The sequence below is a fragment of the Cetorhinus maximus genome, chromosome 31, assembly GCF_964194155.1.
Source record: "Cetorhinus maximus chromosome 31, sCetMax3.hap1.1, whole genome shotgun sequence".
NCBI lineage: Eukaryota > Metazoa > Chordata > Chondrichthyes > Lamniformes > Cetorhinidae > Cetorhinus > Cetorhinus maximus.
This window is the reverse complement of record NC_135909.1, coordinates 8,473,837-8,496,163: the sequence shown is the minus strand read 5'-3', so window position 1 is coordinate 8,496,163 and position 22,327 is coordinate 8,473,837. Positions and strand designations below refer to the sequence as shown.

At 49.8% G+C, this 22,327-nt stretch overlaps 1 protein-coding gene across 1 annotated transcript; it reads right to left on the bottom strand.

Moving 5' to 3' along the window:
* Positions 1-3,142: 3,142 nt before the first annotated feature.
* On the bottom strand, positions 3,143-8,903 carry LOC144670408 (uncharacterized). Its single transcript, XM_078532891.1, has 2 exons — positions 6,755-8,903; positions 3,143-3,277 (listed from the first exon to the last, which is right to left on the bottom strand). Exons 1-2 carry the CDS (start codon positions 7,265-7,267, stop codon positions 3,209-3,211), a joined length of 582 nt encoding a protein of 193 aa, XP_078389017.1. The 5' UTR covers positions 7,268-8,903; the 3' UTR covers positions 3,143-3,208.
* Between the last annotated feature and the right edge of the window lie 13,424 nt (positions 8,904-22,327).

Here is a 22,327-nt window from a genome sequence, read left to right as displayed (position 1 = left end):
GCCACCACTCAGTCGTCTCTTTTCAAGGAAATAAACCCCGGCTGGTTCAGTCTTTCCTGATAGTTGTAAATTCCCAGCTCTGATATCACCTTTGTAAACCTTTTTTAGCTTCAGTGCCTTTGTACCCTGTTTTAAAATATGGAAACCAGAGCTGTGTGCAGTGCTCCAAGTGTGATTTAACGAAGGTTCTGTAACATAACCTATAGAGTCACAGAGTTATTTACATAGAAGACCATTCAGCCCATTGAGTCTATGCCTACTTGGCATAGAGCAAGGCCAGTCAATCCCATTCCCACTGCTCTATCCCCATATTTAAGACCTTAACTTTGCGTATAAACCCCTCCATGGCACGTGTAGAGTCCTGCAGCACAGAAGGAGACCCATTATTTCTGTGCCGGCTGTTTGAAAGAGAGATCCAATTCATCTCACTCCCATTACTCTTTCTCCATCACCCTGCAAGTTCGCGTAACTTTACCCCAGTGATCTCCCACAGTCCTTTGCCTCTCCTAAACAATCCATTCCCTTGACTCTCTCCTTCTGTGCAACCCCTTGCCTTTCTTCCCAGTGGGAAGCAAGTTTATTTCCTTCAAGTGCCCATCCAATTTCCTTTTGAGATCTTTCATCATCTCCCCATGCTCATAGTTCTTCAACACTTACTTGGTGGCAGTTGGTAGCGAGTTCCAGATTATTAGCACTCACTGTATAAAAGAGTTCTTCCTCACATTTACCCCCTGCATCTCTTGCCTCCAGCTATTGTACCAACAGCTAATGAGAACAGCTCTTTCCTTGCCTACTTTATCCAAGCCTACTCTGTTTTTCATTTCAATTCTGCTAGAAATGAACCTCACTGCTTAGTTCACAGTTTTTACAGCCTTGTTAATCTATGCTATTACCTATAGTACAGAACCTGAATATTGCTGAAAAGAGAGACATGTTGTTGAAGCTTTTCATCTTGCACTCAACAGGACAAACACAAGAATGCCAAATTTCAAACCATCATAACGATTTAAACTACAGGAAAAAAAGAGTGCTGATTGGTTGGCAAGTTGACCCTGATTGGCCGAGGCGTTGCTATGGAGAAAGCAAAGGGGAACTATCAGTTCCCTAATTTTCCAGGTAATTCAAAAAAGGTGCAAGGCTTGAACATATTCCTTTTTTTTTTGCAGAGGATGGGTCCCTATGTATGAATGCATGTTGCTTCTAGCAAGCATAAATGAGTCACGTTAGGGGCTCATCTGATTCTCTTAAATTGGTTGGTAGTGTAGCTATTAGCGCACTCAGGATTGTTCAGCAAGGAGCCTTTAGTTCCCCATTGCCCTCTCTGTGGCCACACCTCGGCCAATCAGAGTTGACTTGCCAACCAATCAGCACCCTTTTCTCCTGTAGTATAAATTGTGGTGATTGTTTGAAATTCGGCATTCTTGTGTTTGTCCTGGTGAGTGCAAGATGTAAAACTTCGGCAAAATGTCTCTCTTTTCAGGGATAGTCTTTTATTAGTGATGACTGAACAGCGATCTAACCAACTTCTCATTTTAGTGAGCCTTCCTTTTATTTTAATCAGGGCTCTAACTTTCCTCGTGGACCAAACTTCAACGATTTAATCATAGAACGAGGGGAAACAAAGCAAGAACACTTCCAGTCGTGGGAACATAGGACTTAGGAGCAGGAGTAGGCCATTCAGCCCTTTGAGCCTGCTCCGCCCATTCCATAAGATCATGGCTGATCCAGTTGTGCTCTTAACTCCTTTGCGAAAGATTCAGTGTTGCCAACTCTCGTCGGATGCTCTCCTGGAGGTTTCGTTGCGTGGTCTCTCAGTTTGTTTCCCGAGTTCCGATAATGTTTATAATGAATCAACAAAGGTGTTCAAAGAAAACAGGGGAAAAAAAACACACATCATTTTTGGTTAATGCTCTCGTGATTTCTCTCTCTCTCTCTGGGCCTTGCTTGCTGCAGTGTCCGGATCAATCCTCAATTCCTGGAGATTCCAGATCTGGCAAGTGTGTCTCCAGTACAGGACTCGATGCCTGCTACCAGTGCCCATTTCTGTAGCCTCCCTGAGCCAGGCTGACGTTGAATCCTGCACAGTTCTTAGCTCATTTCATTTCCAGTCCTTAAAGTCACAGGGAACAGACGGACAAAGAACAGATTCATGAGAACATAAGAAATAGGACAGGAGTGGGCCATTCGGCCCCTCGAGCTTACTCTGCCGTTCAGTGAGATCATTGGAGTGTTGTGTCCAATTCTGTGCTGTGCACCTCGGGTGGGCATTGGCGAGGGTGCAGGAACAGGGGACTGCGGTTGTGGGGATAGATTGGGGGCTGTTCTCCTCGGAGGGGGGCGGGGTGGGGATAGATTGAGAGGAGATTTGTTGGAGGTTCTCAGGATCGTGAGGGGTTCTGGGCGGAGTGTGTTGCGGGGGTGGGGGAGGGTGGTGCTGTTCCCATTGGTGGAAGGGTTGAGGGCTGGGGGGGGGCACGAATTTGAGGCAGGTGGCGAGGGAACCAGGGGCGACACGAGGAAAAGGCTTTCTTCTCAGCGAGTGGTTAGGATCTGGAGTGCGCTGCCTGGGTGCGTGGTGGAGGCAGGTTCAAGCGAGGCTTTCAAAAGAGAATTGGATAATTATCTGAAGGGATCAAATTTGCAAGGCCGTGGGGAAAGGACTGGCAGCAGAACTCGCGGAGTTGCTCTTACAGAGAGCCGGCATGGATGTGATGGGCCAAATGGCCTCTTTCTGTGCCTCAGCTGATCTATCTATGATTCGGCGACTGATCCTCTACCTCGAATCCACATTCCTGTCCTATCCCCACATCCCTGGATTCCGTGAATGCTGAAAAATGTCACCCTGAGTTGGGCCAAATTCTACTGGAACCTCGAAGAGGTTGTGCGACCTGGACCTTCTACAGTCACTACCCGTCACTGCGCTTCTGAGAAAGCAAACGCTCAGGAACAAATAAAACGAGGGAACATTTGAAAGGTCGTAGGGGAAGAGGAGTGGGATTCATTGGTTTGCTCCTTCAAAGAGCTGCGTCTGGGACAATGTTTCGAATGGCCTCCTCCATGTTCTCTGTCATCCGATGATCCCTGGAGAAGCTCTTGGTTAATGGAGGCTGGTTAGGGTTCAGTCAAGCCACCTGGTGTGAGACCAAACTCCGTCAGATCGTCCGAATGGTTGGCTCTCCAATGGCCGTCCAACGCCGAGCTTGATCCCTTAGGGTACCACACGGTAAAGATTTGACAGGAAGTGCTCCCATCCGCGTCGAAAGGCTCTCTCAACATCCTGCAAAGAATATAGGCCGGGCACAAAGTTAGATCCTGCGGCTTGGCATATATAAAAAAAAAGACGAGGATAAAGGGAAGACCTTGCATTTCTGCAGCTCCTTTCACTGCCACTGCATGTCCCAAGTGGCTTCACAACCAATGAGATATACGTAGAAGTATAGTCACTGTTATAATGTTGGAAACGTGACAGTCAATCTGTGCACAGAAAGCTCCCACATACTGCAATGTGATGATGACCAGATAACCTGTTTTAGCGAGGGACCATTAATGGGTGGAATTTTATGGCCTTGTCTTGGCCGTAAAACCCGGCTGTAAAAAGCCATTTAAAAGTCCATTGACTTTGACTGGACTGGAAGATCCCACTGTTGAGGGGGGGGCCCATAAAATTCGACCCGCCATCTCCAGGACACCGGGGAGAACCGTGCCTGCTCCCCCCGCCCCCAACCCTGTCAGCTTCAAAATAGGATCTTTTATGCCCACCTGAGAGGGCAGGTGCCTCATTTGAAAAACTGCACCTCCAGCATTGCGGCACTCCCTCAGTACTGCACTGAGAATGTCAGCCTAGGTTTTGAGTTCAAGTTTCTCAGATGACTCAGAGGCGAGAGTGTGTGGAAGGGTACGAGGCCATTGTGGGTACAGAGCATTTGGCTGTATGAGACCTGTTGACACTCTCCCATTTTACAATGCACCCCATTTACCCCCAATTTACACCCGTCTGATTTACATTCCATCTGATTTAGACCCGTCTGATTTACACCCATCCGATTTACACCCGTCCGATTTACACCCGTCCAATTTACACCCGTCCAATTTACACCCGTCCGATTTACATTCCATCTGATTTACATCCGTCCGATTTACATTCCATCTGATTTACACCCGTCCGATTTACACCCGTCCAATTTACACTCCATCTGATTTACACCCGTCCAATTTACATTCCATCTGATTTACACCCGTCCAATTTACACTCCATCTGATTTACACCCGTCCGATTTACATTCCATCTGATTTACACCCGTCCAATTTACACTCCATCTGATTTACACCCGTCCGATTTACATTCCATCTGATTTACACCCGTCCAATTTACACTCCATCTGATTTACACCCGTCCGATTTACATTCCATCTGATTTACACCCGTCCAATTTACACTCCATCTGATTTACACCCGTCCGATTTACATTCCATCTGATTTACACCCGTCCAATTTACACTCCATCTGATTTACACCCGTCCGATTTACATTCCGTCTGATTTACACCCGTCCAATTTATATTCCATCTGATTTACACCCGTCCAATTTACATTCCATCTGATTTACACCCGTCCAATTTACACCCCATCTGATTTACACCCGTCCAATTTACACCCGTCCAATTTACATTCCATCTGATTTACACCCGTCCAATTTACATTCCATCTGATTTACACCCGTCCAATTTACACCCGTCCAATTTATATTCCATCTGATTTACACCCGTCCAATTTACATTCCATCTGATTTACACCCGTCTGATTTACACCCGTCCGATTTACACCCGTCCAATTTACACCCGTCCGATTTACACCCATCCAATTTATATTCCATCTGATTTACACCCGTCCGATTTACATTCCATCTGATTTACACCCGTCCAATTTACACCCCATCTGATTTACACCCGTCCAATTTACACCCATCCGATTTACACCCGTCCAATTTACATTCCATCTGATTTATACCCGTCTGATTTACACCTGTCTGATTTACACCCGTCCGATTTACACTCCGTCTGATTTACACCCGTCCGATTTACATTCCATCTGATTTACACCCGTCCAATTTACATTCCAACTGATTTACACCCGTCCAATTTACATTCCGTCTGATTTACACCCGTCCAATTTATATTCCATCTGATTTACACCCGTCCAATTTACATTCCATCTGATTTACACCCGTCCAATTTACACCCGTCCAATTTACATTCCATCTGATTTACACCCGTCCAATTTACATTCCATCTGATTTACACCCGTCCAATTTACATTCCATCTGATTTACACCCGTCCAATTTACACCCCATCTGATTTACACCCGTCCAATTTACACCCGTCCAATATACATTCCATCTGATTTACACCCGTCCAATTTACATTCCATCTGATTTACACCCGTCCAATTTACACCCGTCCAATTTATATTCCATCTGATTTACACCCGTCCAATTTACATTCCATCTGATTTACACCCGTCTGATTTACACCCGTCCGATTTACACCCGTCCGATTTACACCCGTCCGATTTACACCCATCCAATTTATATTCCATCTGATTTACACCCGTCCAATTTACACCCGTCCAATTTACACCCGTCCGATTTACACCCGTCCAATTTATATTCCATCTGATTTACACCCGTCCGATTTACATTCCATCTGATTTACACCCGTCCAATTTACACCCCATCTGATTTACACCCGTCCAATTTACACCCGTCCGATTTACACCCGTCCAATTTACATTCCATCTGATTTATACCCGTCTGATTTACACCTGTCTGATTTACACCCGTCCGATTTACACTCCGTCTGATTTACACCCGTCCGATTTACATTCCATCTGATTTACACCCGTCCAATTTACATTCCAACTGATTTACACCCGTCCAATTTACACCCGTCCAATTTACATTCCATCTGATTTACACCCATCCAATTTACACCCATCCAATTTACACCTGTCCAATTTACATTCCATCTGATTTACATCCGTCCAATTTACACCCATCCAATTTACATTCCATCTGATTTACACCCGTCCAATTTACACCCGTCTGATTTACACCCGTCCAATTTACACTCCGTCTGATTTACACCCGTCCAATTTACACTCATCCAATTTACATTCCATCTGATTTACACCTGTCTGATTTACACCCGTCCGATTTACACTCCGTCTGATTTACACCCGTCTGATTTACACCCGTCCAATTTACACTCATCCAATTTACACCCCCTGATTTAATCCCCACTGTATTTACACCACAGCCTACATACACCCGCCTGTTTTTTAACCACCTGATGCATGTTTACCTGTTTTCATGCTCACCAGTACAACTGAGTCTCTGTCTGATTTCTAACTCCCACTGGATTAACAGATGCCTGATTTGGTTTTCCACTGATCTGATCCCATCAGCTTTCCCCCGGGAAAATTGAATTGTCAGATCTCAGGCTCTTTTGCCATCTGTTCAATAACCTCTCTCACTCAGCTACCCACCACCCCCAGCCTGTTGAGCTGGTGTCTGATCCAGGCCCACTCAATACTAGAAAGGATGCACGAACACACTGGAAGTCGAGAGGTCACCATCTCTCTGGTGGCAATTTGGTCCAGCCTGGGTCTCACCAGTGGGATCAAATAAACTTCCTCAGCCTCCAGGAGATAACGTCTCGGTGCTGAAGCAATGTTTTAGATCGACATAGTCACCTACCTCTTTATATTTCTTGAGCACATTTCTTTTCCTCTCCGTTCCGCCGATCTGTTCCCTCTTTTTCCCCCGTCTTTTGAGAAGCCGCTGGTCGTCATCGCTGAGGACAGTGAAGTGGGCAACCTGGGAGGTCCGTTTCTGGCTGAGGCCTTTGATCTCGCTCGTGTGGTCCGCGGTTCCCGGGTACCCTTGACTACCACCCGCCCCTCCAGCAGCCATAGGATGGGCCCTGCTGCCCAGCTTCTTCCTTTTGCTCGCTGACATCCTCGGGCCCTTCCCGATGAGAGGCGTGGTGCTGCAGTCGGCTGGGTCGGACTCTGAGGGGAACGGGGCGTCGTTTTCCAAGGAGCTCGGACCCACGTTCCCGGGGAGGTCCTTCCCCACTTCCCCCGTTTCCTCCAGCTTGGTGTAGAAGCCGGAAGATTGACCTGCTGAGCTCAGGGTTTTCCGACATCGCCTCCCACTCTGAACCGCTATGCTTGCTGTCCTTCTCGCTGGCTGAGGCTCCTTCTCCATGGCCTGCTGCTACAAATGTGACGGCTGTAACTTTGCTCTCTCTGAAATCATGCTGGAGCTTTATTATCTGGAGAGTCTAGAGGTCAATTACAGTTGGACCACGTCGACACAGATTACATAGGTTATATGACATAGAAACAGGCCATTACGGCCCAACCAGTCCATCTCAGTGTTTATTTATTTTATGGGATGTGTCACTGGCTAGGCCAGCATTTATTGCCCATCCCTAATTGCCTTTGTTCAGAGGGCAATTAAGAGTCAGCCACATAGCTGCGGAGTCACACGTAGGCCAGGCCAGGTAAAGATGCCCTAAAAGGAATTCGTGACCAGATGGGTTTTTACAACAATCACTTTATGACCATTATTAGACTTTTAATTCCAGATTTTTTTTATTGAATTCAAATTCCACTATCTGCTGTGGTAGGATTCGAACCCAGCTCCCCAGAGCATTTACAGGCACTTTAGGCACTTTACAGCCTTCCGGACTGAATATTGAATTCAACAACTTTAGATCTTAAACTCCCTCCCCCCATCCCCACCCCCTTTCCCTTTCTTCCCCCTCCCTTTTGTTTTTTCCAATAATTTATATAGATTTTTCTTTTCCCACCTATTTCCATTATTTTTAAATCTATAACTGTAATGCCCTGTCAGTCTTTCCACCCCACCCCCACTAGAGCTGTACCTTGAGTGTCCTGCCATCCATTCTTAATTAGCACATTTTCTTAGATAATATCACCACCTTTGACACCTCTTTGTCCTTTTGTCTGTGACATCTTTTGATTATCTGCTCCTATCACTGCTTGCTTGTCCCTACAACCACCCACCCCGCAACTTCTCTCCCCCCACCCCCCACCCCACAACCTTAAACCAGCTTATATTTCACCCCTCTCCTAACTTTACTCAGTTCTGCTGAAGGGTCATGAGGACTCGAAATGTCAACTCTTTTCTTCTCCGCCGATGCTGCCAGACCTGCTGAGTTTTTCCAGGTAATTCTGTTTTTGTTTTGCCCCAGAGCATTACCCTGGGCCTAGTTCAGCAACAATACCACTACGCCATCACCTCCCCTCAAATGGTCCACTCGTGGTCCTCCCATCTTTCCTCATCTAAATCTGTCACGGTAAACATCTATTCCCTTTTCCCTCCAGCGCTTATCTATTTTCACCCTATCCGCTTCAGCCACTCCCCCTGGGAGTGAGTTCCACACTCTCTAGATAATGGAGCTTCTCCTGAATTTCCCATCATATTTATTAGTGACTATATAATATTGATGGCCTTGAATTAAGCTCCCCCCCCCCTATGTCTGCATCCGCTCGATCAAAACCTTTCAGAATCTTAAAGACCTCGGTTAGTTCACCCCTCAACCTTCCTTTTTCAAGAGAAAAGTGACCTGGCCTGTCAATCCTTTCCTGACATGTATACCCACCCACTTCTGGAATTACCCTTGTAAATTTTATCTGCACCCTCTCCAGTGCCTCTTCCTAATAATATGGCGACCAGAACTGTACACAGTACTCCATGGTCATCTACTTAAGTGTGGTCGAATCAAGGTTCTAGCTACGTGTAGCATGACTTCCATACTTTTCAATTCTACCCCTCTAGAAATAAAGCCGTGTGTTTGGTTTGCTTTATTTAAATGCTCTTGATAACCGGTGGTGCAACTTTTAGTGTTTGCATACAGTTCAATCTGTAATAAAAGAAGTCTCCTAACAGCACCATGATCTTAACCAACAAAACCAACCCTCCCACCTCCCCGCCAACATACCCTTTAGAGTAGATGACGGTGTTGTGGTAATGTCAGTGGATTAATCATCCGAAGGCCCAGGTGAATGCCCTGCAGACATTGGTTCAAATCCCACCACGGCAGATTTCCTTCCCTCAATTAATAAATCTGGAATTATGAAGCTAGTCTTGGCAATGGTGACCATGGCAACTATCACCGATTGTTGTAAAAGCCCACCTGATTGGCTAATGCCCTTTAGGGTAGGAAATCTGCCGTCCTTACCCAGTCTGGCCTACATGTGACTCTAGACCCACAACAATGTGGTTGACTCTTAACTGCCCTCCGAAATGATCTAGCAAGCCACTCAGTTCAAGGGCAATTAGGGATGGGCAACATTGTCTTGCCAGCGATGCCCACATCCCATTAAAGAAGAAGAAAAACGATATCACCAAACCTCCCCACTAAAATCATGCTCCCCTTTAACCATATACCCAAATCCATGCCAAACTCTCCACCTCATTAACCATATCCCCAAAATTCTCCAGCGAATTGACGATACTCCCAAGTTAACACCAGATACTCCACCCCGTTAACCAAAATCCCAAACCCCTACCAAAGTCTCTGCACCTTTAAATGTACCACGAGACATCCATGAACAAAACCCCAAAAATCTCACCAAACCCTCCACCCTATTTAAACGTACCGCGAAATGCCCACTGAAACCTTCACCTCATTGGGCACCGCATTCAAATTCCTGCCAACGCGGCCTCCCCATTAAGAAGATCCGCAAACCTTCATCAAACACTAAACCCCTTTCACCCCCCATATCCCAAACCAAACCGCAATCCCTTCACCTCTTTAAGCGAGGCCTAGATTTTTAGCTCGGCGAGCGGGCGCGATTGGCAGGATCGGAAGCGGGCGTGAAATCCTGGGTGGACACCCCAGGGCAATCACGCGCCGGCTGGGCAGCGAACGGCCGGTCAGTGTGAAACTGGTACGGCGAGAGGTCTGGCGCTGCCGCTGGTGGGGGTCCGGGGTGGGGGTGGTGCGGGGAAGAGGACGGGCACTCTGATCTCATCAGCTGCGGGCGTGGGCTCAAAAAGAGATGAATGAAGGCTTGTACCCGAGGAAGAACGGTGAGGGAGAGTGGCGCGCGACTTTGAACTCACTGAATAGCGAAAGTGAGGAGGAAAGTGTGCCCAGAAGATTGGAACGTCCTCAGGAGCCGGAAGCCCCATGGCAAGAGGTATGGAAGCGGCTGAAGCCAAGCAGCCTCCCTGCTTCTCTGAGGCCTGCCTGTGGGTACTAATAAATACTGTCAGTGATCGACGAGAGAGCTTGCTTCCACGAGACAGTAAGAGGAGGTCTCCACATCTCACCAAGAAGGGACTGATGTAAGAGGAGAGATTGAGTCCGCTAGGATTACATTCGCTAGAGTTCAGAAGAATGAGGGGGGATCTCATAGGAACCTATAAAATTCTAAAAGGTCTAGACAGGGTAGATGCAGGAAGGATGTTCCTGATGGTGGGGGGAGTCCAGAACCAGGGGTCACAGTCTGAGGATACGGGGTAGACCATTTAGGACTGAGATGAGGAGAAATTTCTTCACCCAGAGAGTGGTGAGCCTGTGGAATTCGTTACCACAGAAAGTAGTTGAGGCCAAAACATTGCATGTTTTCAAGAAGGAGTTAGATATAGCTCTTGGGGCGAAAGGGATCAAAGGATATGGGGAGAAAGCGGGAGCAGGCTATTGAGTTGGATGATCAGCCATGATCATAATGAATGGCGGAGCAGGCTTGAGGGGCCAAATGGCCTACTCCTGCTCCTAGTTTCTATGTTTCTAAGGCTTGGCGGGGTGGCAGCACCAGTCAGCAGCCAGTGGGGTTGGTGGTGGGAGGTGGCGTCCGAAGGACCTGGATGCAATGCCGGAAGAGGGTCAATAACCTTCTCCGCTCTGCCAGGGTGAGTAATAAGGCACAATTTAACATTGAATAAATGTCTATGTGTGGGCTTGCATTTGCTGGGGCTTTCGGGTATAAGGTTTAAGTTGGCACATCTTCCTGTGCCCTTAAAGACTGCCTGGGACCAAACGGGATGTCTGGAAGGGAATGGTCCTGCAAAGTGCTGGGCACTTAAACCAGCGATATCGCGGAGGATGCAATATCTGGGCAGATAGAGGGGAGACCCTTGAAATCGCTGTTGTCCTTACAGGAGGAGCCACAACGCCCAGGGGAGAAGCAAACTGGTGGGGGGGAGTACCAAACCTGGGGTTGCTACCTCCAATGGAGGAGCAGATCCTGGAGCTGACATGTGAGTGCGGAGCAAGATCTGCTGGTCGGGGAGAGGTGGGGTATCAGTCGAGGGTAAGAGTGAAGTCGACAAGAGATTGAGGGAAGAAATGAGAAATGGAGGGCAACAGGTGAAAGACTGACAGGTGAAATGCGCTAACCCTTTCTGTGCGTCCATTCTGAAGTCTTTATTGAGCTAGGTTACCAATTTCAGAATCTGGCAGAATGCACCCACTCTACACCCTAAATGCTGACAGATACTCAAATGTGTTTTTTCCTCCCTCAGATGGAACAACCTCAAGACCACGTTGACATCGGAAGAGGGTGAACAGCCAGATGCATCACATTCTCTCTCTGCACCTTGCAACACCTCAGGTACAGGTACTTCAGTGAGTTTGAGTGCTCCGGGACAGATGGCTGGACACACTTGGGGGAGGCACTTCTCACTTGCTTGAGGAGCTGCCAGGGACAGAGAGACCCCCCCCAGGCCTCTGACAATAGGAGGAGTGTTGGAGAGAGGGACGGCGCTGAGCCATGACGGTGGACTCTCCCACCCAGTCAGGGCCCTCACAGGTAGATGATGAGCCTCTGGAATTGTCCGTCAGGTGGCAAATGCTGGACGTCTATCGGAAATGCACGTGGAGATCTGACAGACATTCCTGGGGGTCTGAACACCGTGGTCTATGGAATGGAGGAGTCCATGCAGAGTATGAGCACTGCGTTGACCCTCAGCTCTGAACACACAGGGAGAGTGGCGACTCTCATGGAGCGGCACTCCCAGGAACTCAATCAGGGGATTGCAGGATTGAGTTCAGACCTGCGAGTCCAGACACTGGTGTTGACCCTCAGCAGGCCCCCCCCCTCCACAATGTCTCTGCTAGCTGCCCCTCCATCGGCAGTGAGCAGGGAGGTTCAAGCAGAGCTCATGCTGGTGGATGACCTGCAGCTCCATGCATCCTGGGCTGATCTCAGGCCACTCCTGCTGATGACAGCAGCTCCTCCGCCCCCTTGGCCAGCGACCATCGCATCTGAGGAGACCACGACAACTGAGGAACGTCCAGCCATGACGGTGGACTCTCCCACCCAGTCAGGGCCCTCATAGGCCCCGGCGACCAGAGGACAGCCACCAAATTCTTCCAGGTCAAAGGGTCATCAGAGTCAGCAGCCTGGCTCCAATGCAACTCCCAGCGAGGGGGACGCACCTCGACATAGCACTTGCAAGTGGAAGTTTCAATCACTATAATCGCAGGAGGACTTTCACGAGTGAATGATTTCCCTTTGTCACTTGTGTAATGTTGTATATAGCAGGCACGCATCACTATTAAAATGTGACCTCCTGTCAAATGGCCTTATTTGGGCTTCACGTGATAGTGAGATCTGAGCAAGACATCAATTGGGCTGGATAGTGTCTTTCAGAAGGAGGGACAGGGGCGTAGATGGTGCCAGGAGGGCCTCATGATCTCTGAGCAGTAACGTGACTGGTTCTGGAGTCCTGGCTTTGGAGGCCTAATGGAAGCTCCATCGATTCAAGGCCTCCCAGGCTCCCAAAAGCTGGATCATCTTCATGACCCTGTGGCTGAACGGGTTCTTCCTCAGAGTCAGCGCTGGATTCTTCCTCAGCAGCTCCTGGAAAGCACATGGCTTTCTCCACCCTCCGCCTGATCTCCCCTTGAGACAGCCAGATTGTGAAGGGCACAGCGCACAACCACAATGAGGGACACACATTCCGGGGGATATTGCGGAGATCCTCCAGACAGCAGAACCTCATTTTCCGGAGGCCTCTTGCCCTCTACATGATGGCCCGAATGGAGGCACGACTCCAGCTGTACCTCTCCTCTACGAGTGTCCTTGGATATCTCATCGGTGTCATTAGCCACCTTTTGAAAAGATATCCTTTGTCTCCCAGCAGCCAGCGATCCAAGCATGCAGGGACTATGAACCATCCTTGGCACCTGGGAGGGACATAGAGTAATGAATCATAGCAACTCCCAGGATACCTGGGATGGCGGGACTGACATAAGAAGAGAGATTGAGTCAATTAGGATTATATTCGCTGGAGTTCAGAAGAATGAGGGGGGATCTTACAGAAACCTATAAAATTCTAACAGGACTAGACAGGGTAGATGCAGGAAGGATGTTCCTGATGGTGGGGGGAGTCCAGAACCAGGGGTCACAGTCTGGAGGATACGGGGTAGACCATTTAGGACTGAGATGAGGAGAAATTTCTTCACCCAGAGAGTGGTGAGCCTGTGGAATTCGTTACCACAGAAAGTAGTTGAGGCCAAAACATTGCATGTTTTCAAGAAGGAGTTAGATATAGCTCTTGGGGCGAAAGGGATCAAAGGATATGGGGAGAAAGCGGGAGCAGGCTATTGAGTTGGATGATCAGCCATGATCATAATGAATGGCGGAGCAGGCTCGAAGGGCCGAATGGCCTACTCCTGCTCCTAGTTTCTATGTTTCTATCTGGCATAAACCCGCTGGATTTCCTGTTGGTGATTGCACACCAACTGGTCGTTCAGAGAATGGAACCCCTTGCGATTTACAAAGGCCCCCGTCTCGCCCACAGGCGCCTCGATGGGCACATGGGTGCGATCAATGGCTCCTTGAGTCTTTGGGAAGCCTGCAATGGGCATGAATCCTCTGGTGCGCTCTCTCCGGCTGTCCTCACCTGTCCAGTAATGTATAAAGGCGTTGACCCTCGGGAACAGGGCGTCTGTCACAAGCTTTATGCAGGTGTGTGCTGAGGGTTGAGACACTCCGCAAAGATCTCCAACAGATCCCTGGAAGGCACCCAAGGCATAAAAATTGAGGGCATTTAGTGCCACTGGCATTGGGTACCCACCTACACAGCTGGAAGCTATCCCGGGGCCTATCATGTCACACATCGAGGTCACTGACTACCCTCGAGAGGCGGAGCCTTCTTCGGCACTGGACCTCGGCCATCTCAAGGTAGCTGGATCTCAGCCTGTACACTCTTCCAGCAGGGTATTGGCACCTTCTCCTGCCCCTTCTCCCTGACAACGCTTGCTGGCCTTCGACCCCTTCAGGCTGTGCCTCTCGCACTCGAGGGCAGATTCTGATGCTGTTTGCCGCCAACTGACCTCTTCTCTCTTCTTGCCCTCCCCTCATCCTCTAAGGAAACCCCTCCAGCAGAATAAACACCGCCCATCTCAAACCTCCTGCAGTCGTTTAACCTTTATTGTGATGAGGCCTTTAAAAAGCCTCTGAAACGATTTAAGCCTCCTAAACCAAATAGTAAGATCATTCATCTGCTTTCTGCACTGGATGGCTGACCTCTTGTGCGCAGCATTGGCACTGACCACCTCTGCCAGCGCCACTCAAGCCGGAGTGGTGAGACTGATGGGGCCTCCTGCGGCCAGAGCGAGGATAGAGGGCATGAGGAAGCAGCAAGGTGATGGCACGGGGGGACGAATCAGAGGCTACTTGCCAGCAAAAAGGCGTGTTTCCTGGGAATGCACGATTAATGAGGTGGGGTTGGGATGATTATGGCCATACGACCATAAGATCATAAGACATAGGAGCAGAAATTAGGCCATTCGGCCCATCGAGTCTGCTCCGCCATTCCATCATGGCTGACAAGTTTCTCAACCCCATTCTCCCGCCTTCTCCCCGTAACCTTTGATCCCCTTACCAATCAAGAACCTATCTATCTCGATCTTAAATACACTCAATGACCTGGCCTCCACAGCCTTCTGTGGCAATGAATTCCATAGATTCACCACTCTCTCTGGCTAAAGAAGTTTCTCCTCATCTCTGTTCTAAAAGGTCTTCCCTTTACTCTGAGGCTGTGCCCTCGGGTCCTAGTCTCTCCTACTAATGGAAACATCTTCCCCACGTCCACTCCATCCAGGCCTTTCAGTATTCTGTCAAAAGCCACCATTGCGGCCGTCGGGTAAAACGCCGGCTCCTGCACTTAGTGCAAATCTGGGATGATTCCACCCTTAGTTCTGCAGGGTAGCTGAAGAGGATGTCCTATTTTCTTTTTGATTGTGGCTTCTGCTGAGCCTTGCCTCCAGCAAAAAAGAGAGAGAGAGAGAAACTTCACTTGCAAACTGCCGGGGTGACTACTTTTACTTCTTGCTGACACACACACACACACACAGCACACTGGTCTGAAGCGAGCTTTTTAACCCATTTTTTTCCTGTATATTCCAGGATGATTCACTAAATAATCAGTAATGCCCAGACTCACAACTCACTTCTGAACTCCCACCTCCTGACTTCTCTATTCCTTCTGAGCCTCACACCCCCGCCCTGGATGTAGAACGTTGAAAACAAGCAATTCCCGCCTCTCCGTATTGCCCTAGCGTCAAGCGTACAAATAAAAGGGCCTCTCTAAATTGTAGTCAATTGGCCCTTTAATTGCCTTAATAGGGCCCTTTAATTGACGGCAGGCTCACTCCCTGTGATGAAAAGCAGATTACAGCCACGCATTACTTACGGGCATATTGAACTTTTTAAGAAAGACGAGGGTGTTTTTTAAGAGAAATACAAGCAAAGACACTGAGCAAAAGATGGCTGGTAATGTAAAGTGACTGCTTTCTGGAAAATCCCCATGTGGGTTAAACTGACAGACCTGTCCTGACAGAACATGGAATGTCACACCTGCAAAATAGTCCTGGCCTTCTTCAAGCAGAGACACTTGACAGGAAGACAGGAAAGATGCAAAAGACTGAACTTTAATCTCCTGTGGTCGTGGAGACAAAAGAATGATTTGCACGCCTAAACGGTCACCCAAAAATCCATCTCCTGTTAATTTATATCTCATTCGTGTAAATAATCCTGATATGAATGTAAGACAACTATTTCCGCTCCTGGAATACACAGGGAAAAATGCCTTGAAAAGCTCGCTACCGAGCAATGTGCTGTGTGAGTATGTCAGCCAGGAGAAAAAGTAGTCAACCCTACGATTTGCAGGCAAAATCCCTCTCTCTTTCTCTCTCTCTCTCTGTTGCCGGAGGCAAGGCTCAGCAGAAAGCACAATCAAAAAAGAAAATAGGACATCCTCTTCAGCTACCCTGCAGAACTAAGTGGCCTGAATTCCACGTCTGGCGCGCGCGCCAAGCCGGTGGGAGCGGATTTGGATGTGGAATCCGCTTCCGGCTGCAGGCGTCATTGCAAACCCGATTCCACGCTGGGTGGCCAATGAAGGTCTGCCCAGCACCGAACGCGTCTTCTCGATGGTCAGGACGGCCCAGATGGGGGCGGGAGTCTGTCGGGCGCTGGGCCCAATGGCCACCCGGCCGGGTGCTTTAAAACCGGCAGAGGCAGCTCCCTGAAGGCAGCCAGGGAGCCTGTCCAGAAAACCATTTCATTCAAACGATGGCATCACTAGCGGCCGAAGAGGGCAGGCAGGAGGGCAGGTCAGGTGGGCACTCGCCCCACACCCCACCCCCCTCCATTTTTCGGACGAGTGCCTCGCGGTCCTTGTGGAGGAGGTCGGTGTCAGGCGGGACACTCTAGTACCCAGGAATGGCAGGAGGAGGCCACCGCACCCGACCAAATAAGCCTGGGATGGAGGTGGCAGCTGAGGTCAGCAGCCACAAAGTTGGGCAGTGTACATGGGTCCAGTGCCCCAAACAGGTTCAACTTGGCAGGTCATAACATTCAAGGCTATGGGCCAAGTGCTGGTAGATGGGATTAGGTAGGTAGGTCAGGTGTTTCTCACGTGTCGGTGCAGACTCGATGGGCCGAAGGGCCTCTTCTGCACTGTGTGTGCTTCTGTGATCTGCTCTGCTCAGCAAGGGCGAGCGCCCACTTGGCACGGATCGGTGTGGAGAAGTGTTAAGGACTGCCCGTCACCCCGTGGAGCTCACGGGTGTTAGAGTCTGAGTGCCAACCGTCTCCAACACTGGCACCGGCCAAGGGGGTGAGCCCTGGCTGCTTGGCCTTGCAGTTCGAGGGCCGCGACTCAGATGTGCCCTGCAAGATGTCCCGGGTGGGGGTAGGAGGGGGGCTTGCCCAGGCTGCAATGGTGCTGCAGGTAGAGGGTGGACCAATCAATGCTCTGTTGTCATTTCAGGAGAAGAGAAGCCATAACACCAACGAATGAACTAAGACAGGCGGAGGCCCCCCAAACCTCCTCATTCTGACAAGGTATGACACGGATGCCTTAGAGCTGTTGTGCCACCACCCACCTCTGTCAGCCGGGCGTGGAGAGGCTGGGGTCTCTGATGAAGGTAAGAGTGCAGCGCACAGAGGTGTGAGTTTCACATGGTGCAAACATTCTTGTGTAGTCACATCATTGATGGGAGCCTCAAATCTGGAGTCCCCATTGACCATTGAAAGACGATGGTACCTTGATGCAGAGCTCCATTGTCTCACCCGGGTGCCTGGCAAGCACAGTGACAGTGTGGTGACTTTAATTAATGACATGTCCTTCTTCTCCCTATAGATCCTGCAGCTTGCACTCGCACTCTGGACCCTGAGGACCACTCCTGATGCTGGAGGACCACCAGGCTTCATCTGCACCTACGTCACACCCACTCTCTGAACCAGGCACCAGCGCAGATACCAGCACCTTGGTGGGCATTAGATCAGGGGCTAGAATGTTGGTGCACAGCGGTGAGGGCACTTCACACTCGCTTGAGGTGCAGGCGGAGGCAGAGAGTTCCCAGGGCGCCGGCAGTCGGAGGACTGTTGGAGACTGGGATGATGCTGAGTCAAAGGCAGATGATGAGCCTCTGGAGTCGTCCATTAGGCGGCAGTTGCTGGATGTCCAGCGGGATGTGCGGGAGGATCTGGCGGAGATCCATGAGGGTCTGGGTGCCTTGGTCTCTGCGGAGTGTGAGCACTGTGTTGACCCTCATGGCCGAGCGCACTGCCTCTTCCATTGAGAGAGTGGCGACTCTCATGGAGAGGCAGCTCCAGGGACAGAATGAGGGGTTCCTGGGGTTGCGCTCGGACCTGCAAGCCCACACACTGCACCTCAGGTGGTCAGTGCCAGTGTGGGAGACGGATGAGGCACCCAGTATCTCAGCTAGGTGCCCATCCATCAGTGGTGAGCAGGGAGGTCCAGAGTGACCTCATGTTGGCACACGAGCTGCCTGTCGTCTCCGTGGGCTCTTCTCAGGGCACTCTGGATGACGGCAGCAGCTCCTCTGCCCCTTTGCCAGTGACCGTGGCATCTGTTGAGACTGCGATAACTGGGGAGATGCCAGCCATGGCACTGGCCATTCCCTCCCAGGCGGGGGCAGCACAGGCTCCATTGGCCAGAGGACGACCACCAAGGTCATCAAGGCCAACAAGACAGCAGAGTGAGCAGACTGCCTCCAATGGCGCTGCCAGCGAGGGGGGCACCAAGATATGGCACTCACAAACGTAAGTTTAAGGCACAGTGAGCATGAGAGGGACTGTTCACGGGTGATCTTCTGTTCTGCCATGTTTTTTTAATATGTTTACTGGTGTGAGCATTAGCACCAGATATAGTTATATTCATTTGATGTGTGACAAAATGATTTAAACTTTGCTTAATGGCCTGAGTGTGCGTCAGTTGTTTTGTAGGTGCAGGGCACGCCCATATCTCATGCTGGATGTGAGTGGCTCTAAACTTTATTGCGCAGGCACTGAATGGACTTTGGGTTCAAAGGAAAGGGTCATTTCAGACACTCGGGATGGAGGTGGCAGCCCTGGCATGAGGTGGAAGCAGATCTTTGGCAGCCTAGATGAAGGAGCGTTGGATCAAGGCATCCCTCATGTCCCTGCCTCACTGAAGGATCCATAGGTCTGCCTCCATGCCCTCAGTGTTCTCCTCACCATGCTCCTCTTCTGACTCACCACTGGACTCATCCTCTGTGGCCTGTGGAACTGTGTCAAGAGCCTCTTCCTCCAGTGGGTGCCCCCTTGCCAGTGCCAGTTTGTGGAGAGTGCAGCATGTAACCACTATCAGTGACACCCGCTCTGGGGGGTATTGTAGTGCTTCCCCTTGAATGGTTCAGGCATATCTTCAGAAGATCTATGGTCCTCTCTATCACCGCCCTTGTGGAGGCATGACTCCTGTTATTAATGCTGCTCTGCCTCTGTTCTTGGGTGGTGGACAGGCATCATTAGCCACGTTTTCAAGAGATAGCCCTTGCCATCCAGCAGCCATCCATCCAGTCCATAAGACGAAAGACATAGGAGCAGAAATTAGGCCAATCGGCCCATCGAGTCTGCTCCGCCATTCAATCATGGCTGAAAAGTTTCTCAACCTCATTCTCCCGCCTTCTTCCCGTAACCTTTGATCCCCTTACCAATCAAGAACCTATCTATCTCGGTTTTAAATACACTCAATAACCTGGCCTCCACAGCCTTCTGTGGCAATGAATTCCATAGATTCACCACTCTCTGGCTAAAGAAGTTTCTCCTCATCTCTGTTCTAAAAGGACTTCCCTTTACTCTGAGGCTGTGCCCTCGGGTCCTAGTCTCTCCTACTAATGGAAACATCTTCCCCACGTCCACTCTATCCAGGCCTTTCAGTATTCTGTAAGTTTCAATCAGATCCCCCCTCATCCTTCTAAACTCCATTGAGTATAGACCCAGAGTCCTCAAACGTTCCTCATATGTTAAGCCTTTCATTCCTGGGATCGTTCTCGTGAACCTCCTCTGGACCCTCTCCAGGGCCAGCACATCCTTCCTGAGATACGGGGCCCAAAATTGCTCACAATATTCTAAATCTGGTCTGACCAGAGCCTTATAAAGCCTCAGCAGCACATCCCTGCTTTTATATTCTAGTCCTCTCGAAATAAATGCCAACATTGCATTTGCCTTCCTAACCACTGACTCAACCTGCAAGTTAACCTTAAGAGAATCCTGGACTAGGACTCCCAAGTCCCTTTGCACTCCAGATTTCTGAATTCTCTCCCCATTTAGAAAATAGTCTATGCCTCTATAGTCAAGCTGGAGCAGTGAAGAGCCTCGGCACCTGTGTGTCTGAGGATGTAAACGTCATGGGAACTGCCTGGTTACCTTGCACAGACTTGCTGAATCTGCGTCTTGTGGTCACACACTATCTGGACGTTCTTCGAGTGGAAGCCCTTCCTGTTGACAAAGGCACCCGGCTGACCCACAGGCACCTTAATGGCCACATGAGTGCAGTCGATTGCACCCTGGGTTTAGGGGAGCCCAGCAATCGCTGCAAACCCTCGGACTCGTTCAGTTTGTCAGGCCTCGTCCATAGGAAATGAATAAATGTCAGTACCCACCTGCACAGAGCACCGGTCACCAGCTTGAAGCAACTGTGGACAGCTGACTGGGAGACTGCACTCAGATCCCCCACTGAGCCCTGGAAAGAGCCGGAGGCAGAGAAGCTGAGGGCCACTGTGACCTTCAGAGCCACTGGCATGGGGTGTCCACCCACACAGTCGGAGCTGATCTCAGGCCCGATCCTCTGACAAATGGAGGCCACTGTCTCCCTGGAGAGGCGGAGCCTCCTTTGGCATTGCACCCCAGACATATTGAGGTAGCTGCATCGCTGCCTGTAAACCCGGGCAGCAGGAAAGTGGCGTCTTCTGCGGCCCCTTCCACCTTGGACATCCTGCTGGGCCCTGCACCCCTTGTGCCTGCGCCTCTCCTCCCACAGGGTCACTCCCCTGGAGGCTGCATGGGGACACGGGGCCTCCTCTCCCTTCTGCCCCTCTCTTCCTCCTCAAAGGAGGTTCCACCAGTGGAGACCACAATCCCCATTCCCAGGGTGAGGGAAGGCTATCTGGTGCCTGGAAGGGTCCACACGGGTCAAAATCCTTCGGGACCTCAGATACACCAATGAATCCTGAAGTGAAGCCTAGAAATGCTAAGACTGAAGCTCAGAACTGTCAAGTTCAAATAAGCAACCAGCAGCAAACTATCTCCTAAACTCCTCATGACTCTCGCTGGCAATGCTCTGTATTCCGCCCTTAGATGATGTTTCGTTAAAAGTGGGCTGCCTGGGCGTTGAGCACGAAATCGTACGGTCAACATAAAATCGCAATCGGTTGCCTTTTTAAATGGCCTTAAGTGGCCCTTTAATTGTTGGCGGGCACCAGCTCTGACTTCTGCCCGTGCCCTCTGACCTGAAGGCTGCTGGCATGGGGGGGGAATGACGTCGGGAACGCCCGTCCGTCACCATCTTGCACTGTTTCACGTCCATTCGGGTCAGGCACGCGCCCACCTGCGAGGTGTAAAATTCTGGCCAGCGTCTCCGACTAACTGCGCTTCTCCACGGCAACTCCTCTACCAATCAACGCTCTGTTCTCATGCAGCATAAACAGGTTGTTCCCCCCCTGACATTGGCATTTTCTTGCGAGTTGTCCAAGGCAAAAAGCTTCAACAAAAAAAAGGCCTCTTTTTTTTCCAACAATTAATCATATCCCAAACCCTCTGGCCCATTAACGAAATCCCCAAACTCCCATCAAATCTGGTGATAGTAACTGGTCATGTTACTGGAGTATTAATCTATAGGCCTGGAATAACGATCCAGAGTTTAAATCCCACCATGGCAACTGGTAAATTTAAATTCAGTTAATTAAATAAACCTGGAATAAAAAGCTATTATCTGTAATGGTGACCTTGAAACTATCATCGATTGTTAGAAAAACCCATCTGGTTCACTCATCCCCCTTTAGGGAAGGAAATCTGCCCTCCTTACCCAGTCTGGCCTGCATGTGACTCCAGACCCAAAGCGATGTGGTTGACTCTTAACTACCCCTCTGAAATGGGCGAGCGAGACCCTCAGTTGTGTTAAACTGCCACGGAGTCTAAAAGGGAAACTGAATTGACCACCCAGCGTCGACTTAGGCATCAGCACAACCCGACTCAGGCACGACCTACCCTAGTCGACCCTGCAAGGTTCTCCTCGCAACCCTTGTGTGGGGAAACTAGGAGTTGGGGGGAATATATTAGCTTGGATAGAGGATTGGCTAACCAACAGAAAGCAGAGAGTTGGGATAAATGGGTCTTTTTCTGGATGGCAAGCTGTAACTAGTGGGGTGCCACAGGGTTCGGTCCTTGGGCCCCAACTATTTACAATCTAGATTAATGACTTGGATTCAGGGATAGAAGGTACAATAGCTAA

Coding starts and splice junctions, on each gene's coding strand:
- LOC144670408 (XM_078532891.1), bottom strand. CDS start 7,267: ATGGAGAAGGAGCCTCAGCCAGCGAGAAGGACAGCAAGCATAGCGGTT. Junction 3,278..6,754: donor TGCTCAAGAAATATAAAGAG/GTAGGTGACTAT, acceptor TATTCTTTGCAG/GATGTTGAGAGAGCCTTTCG.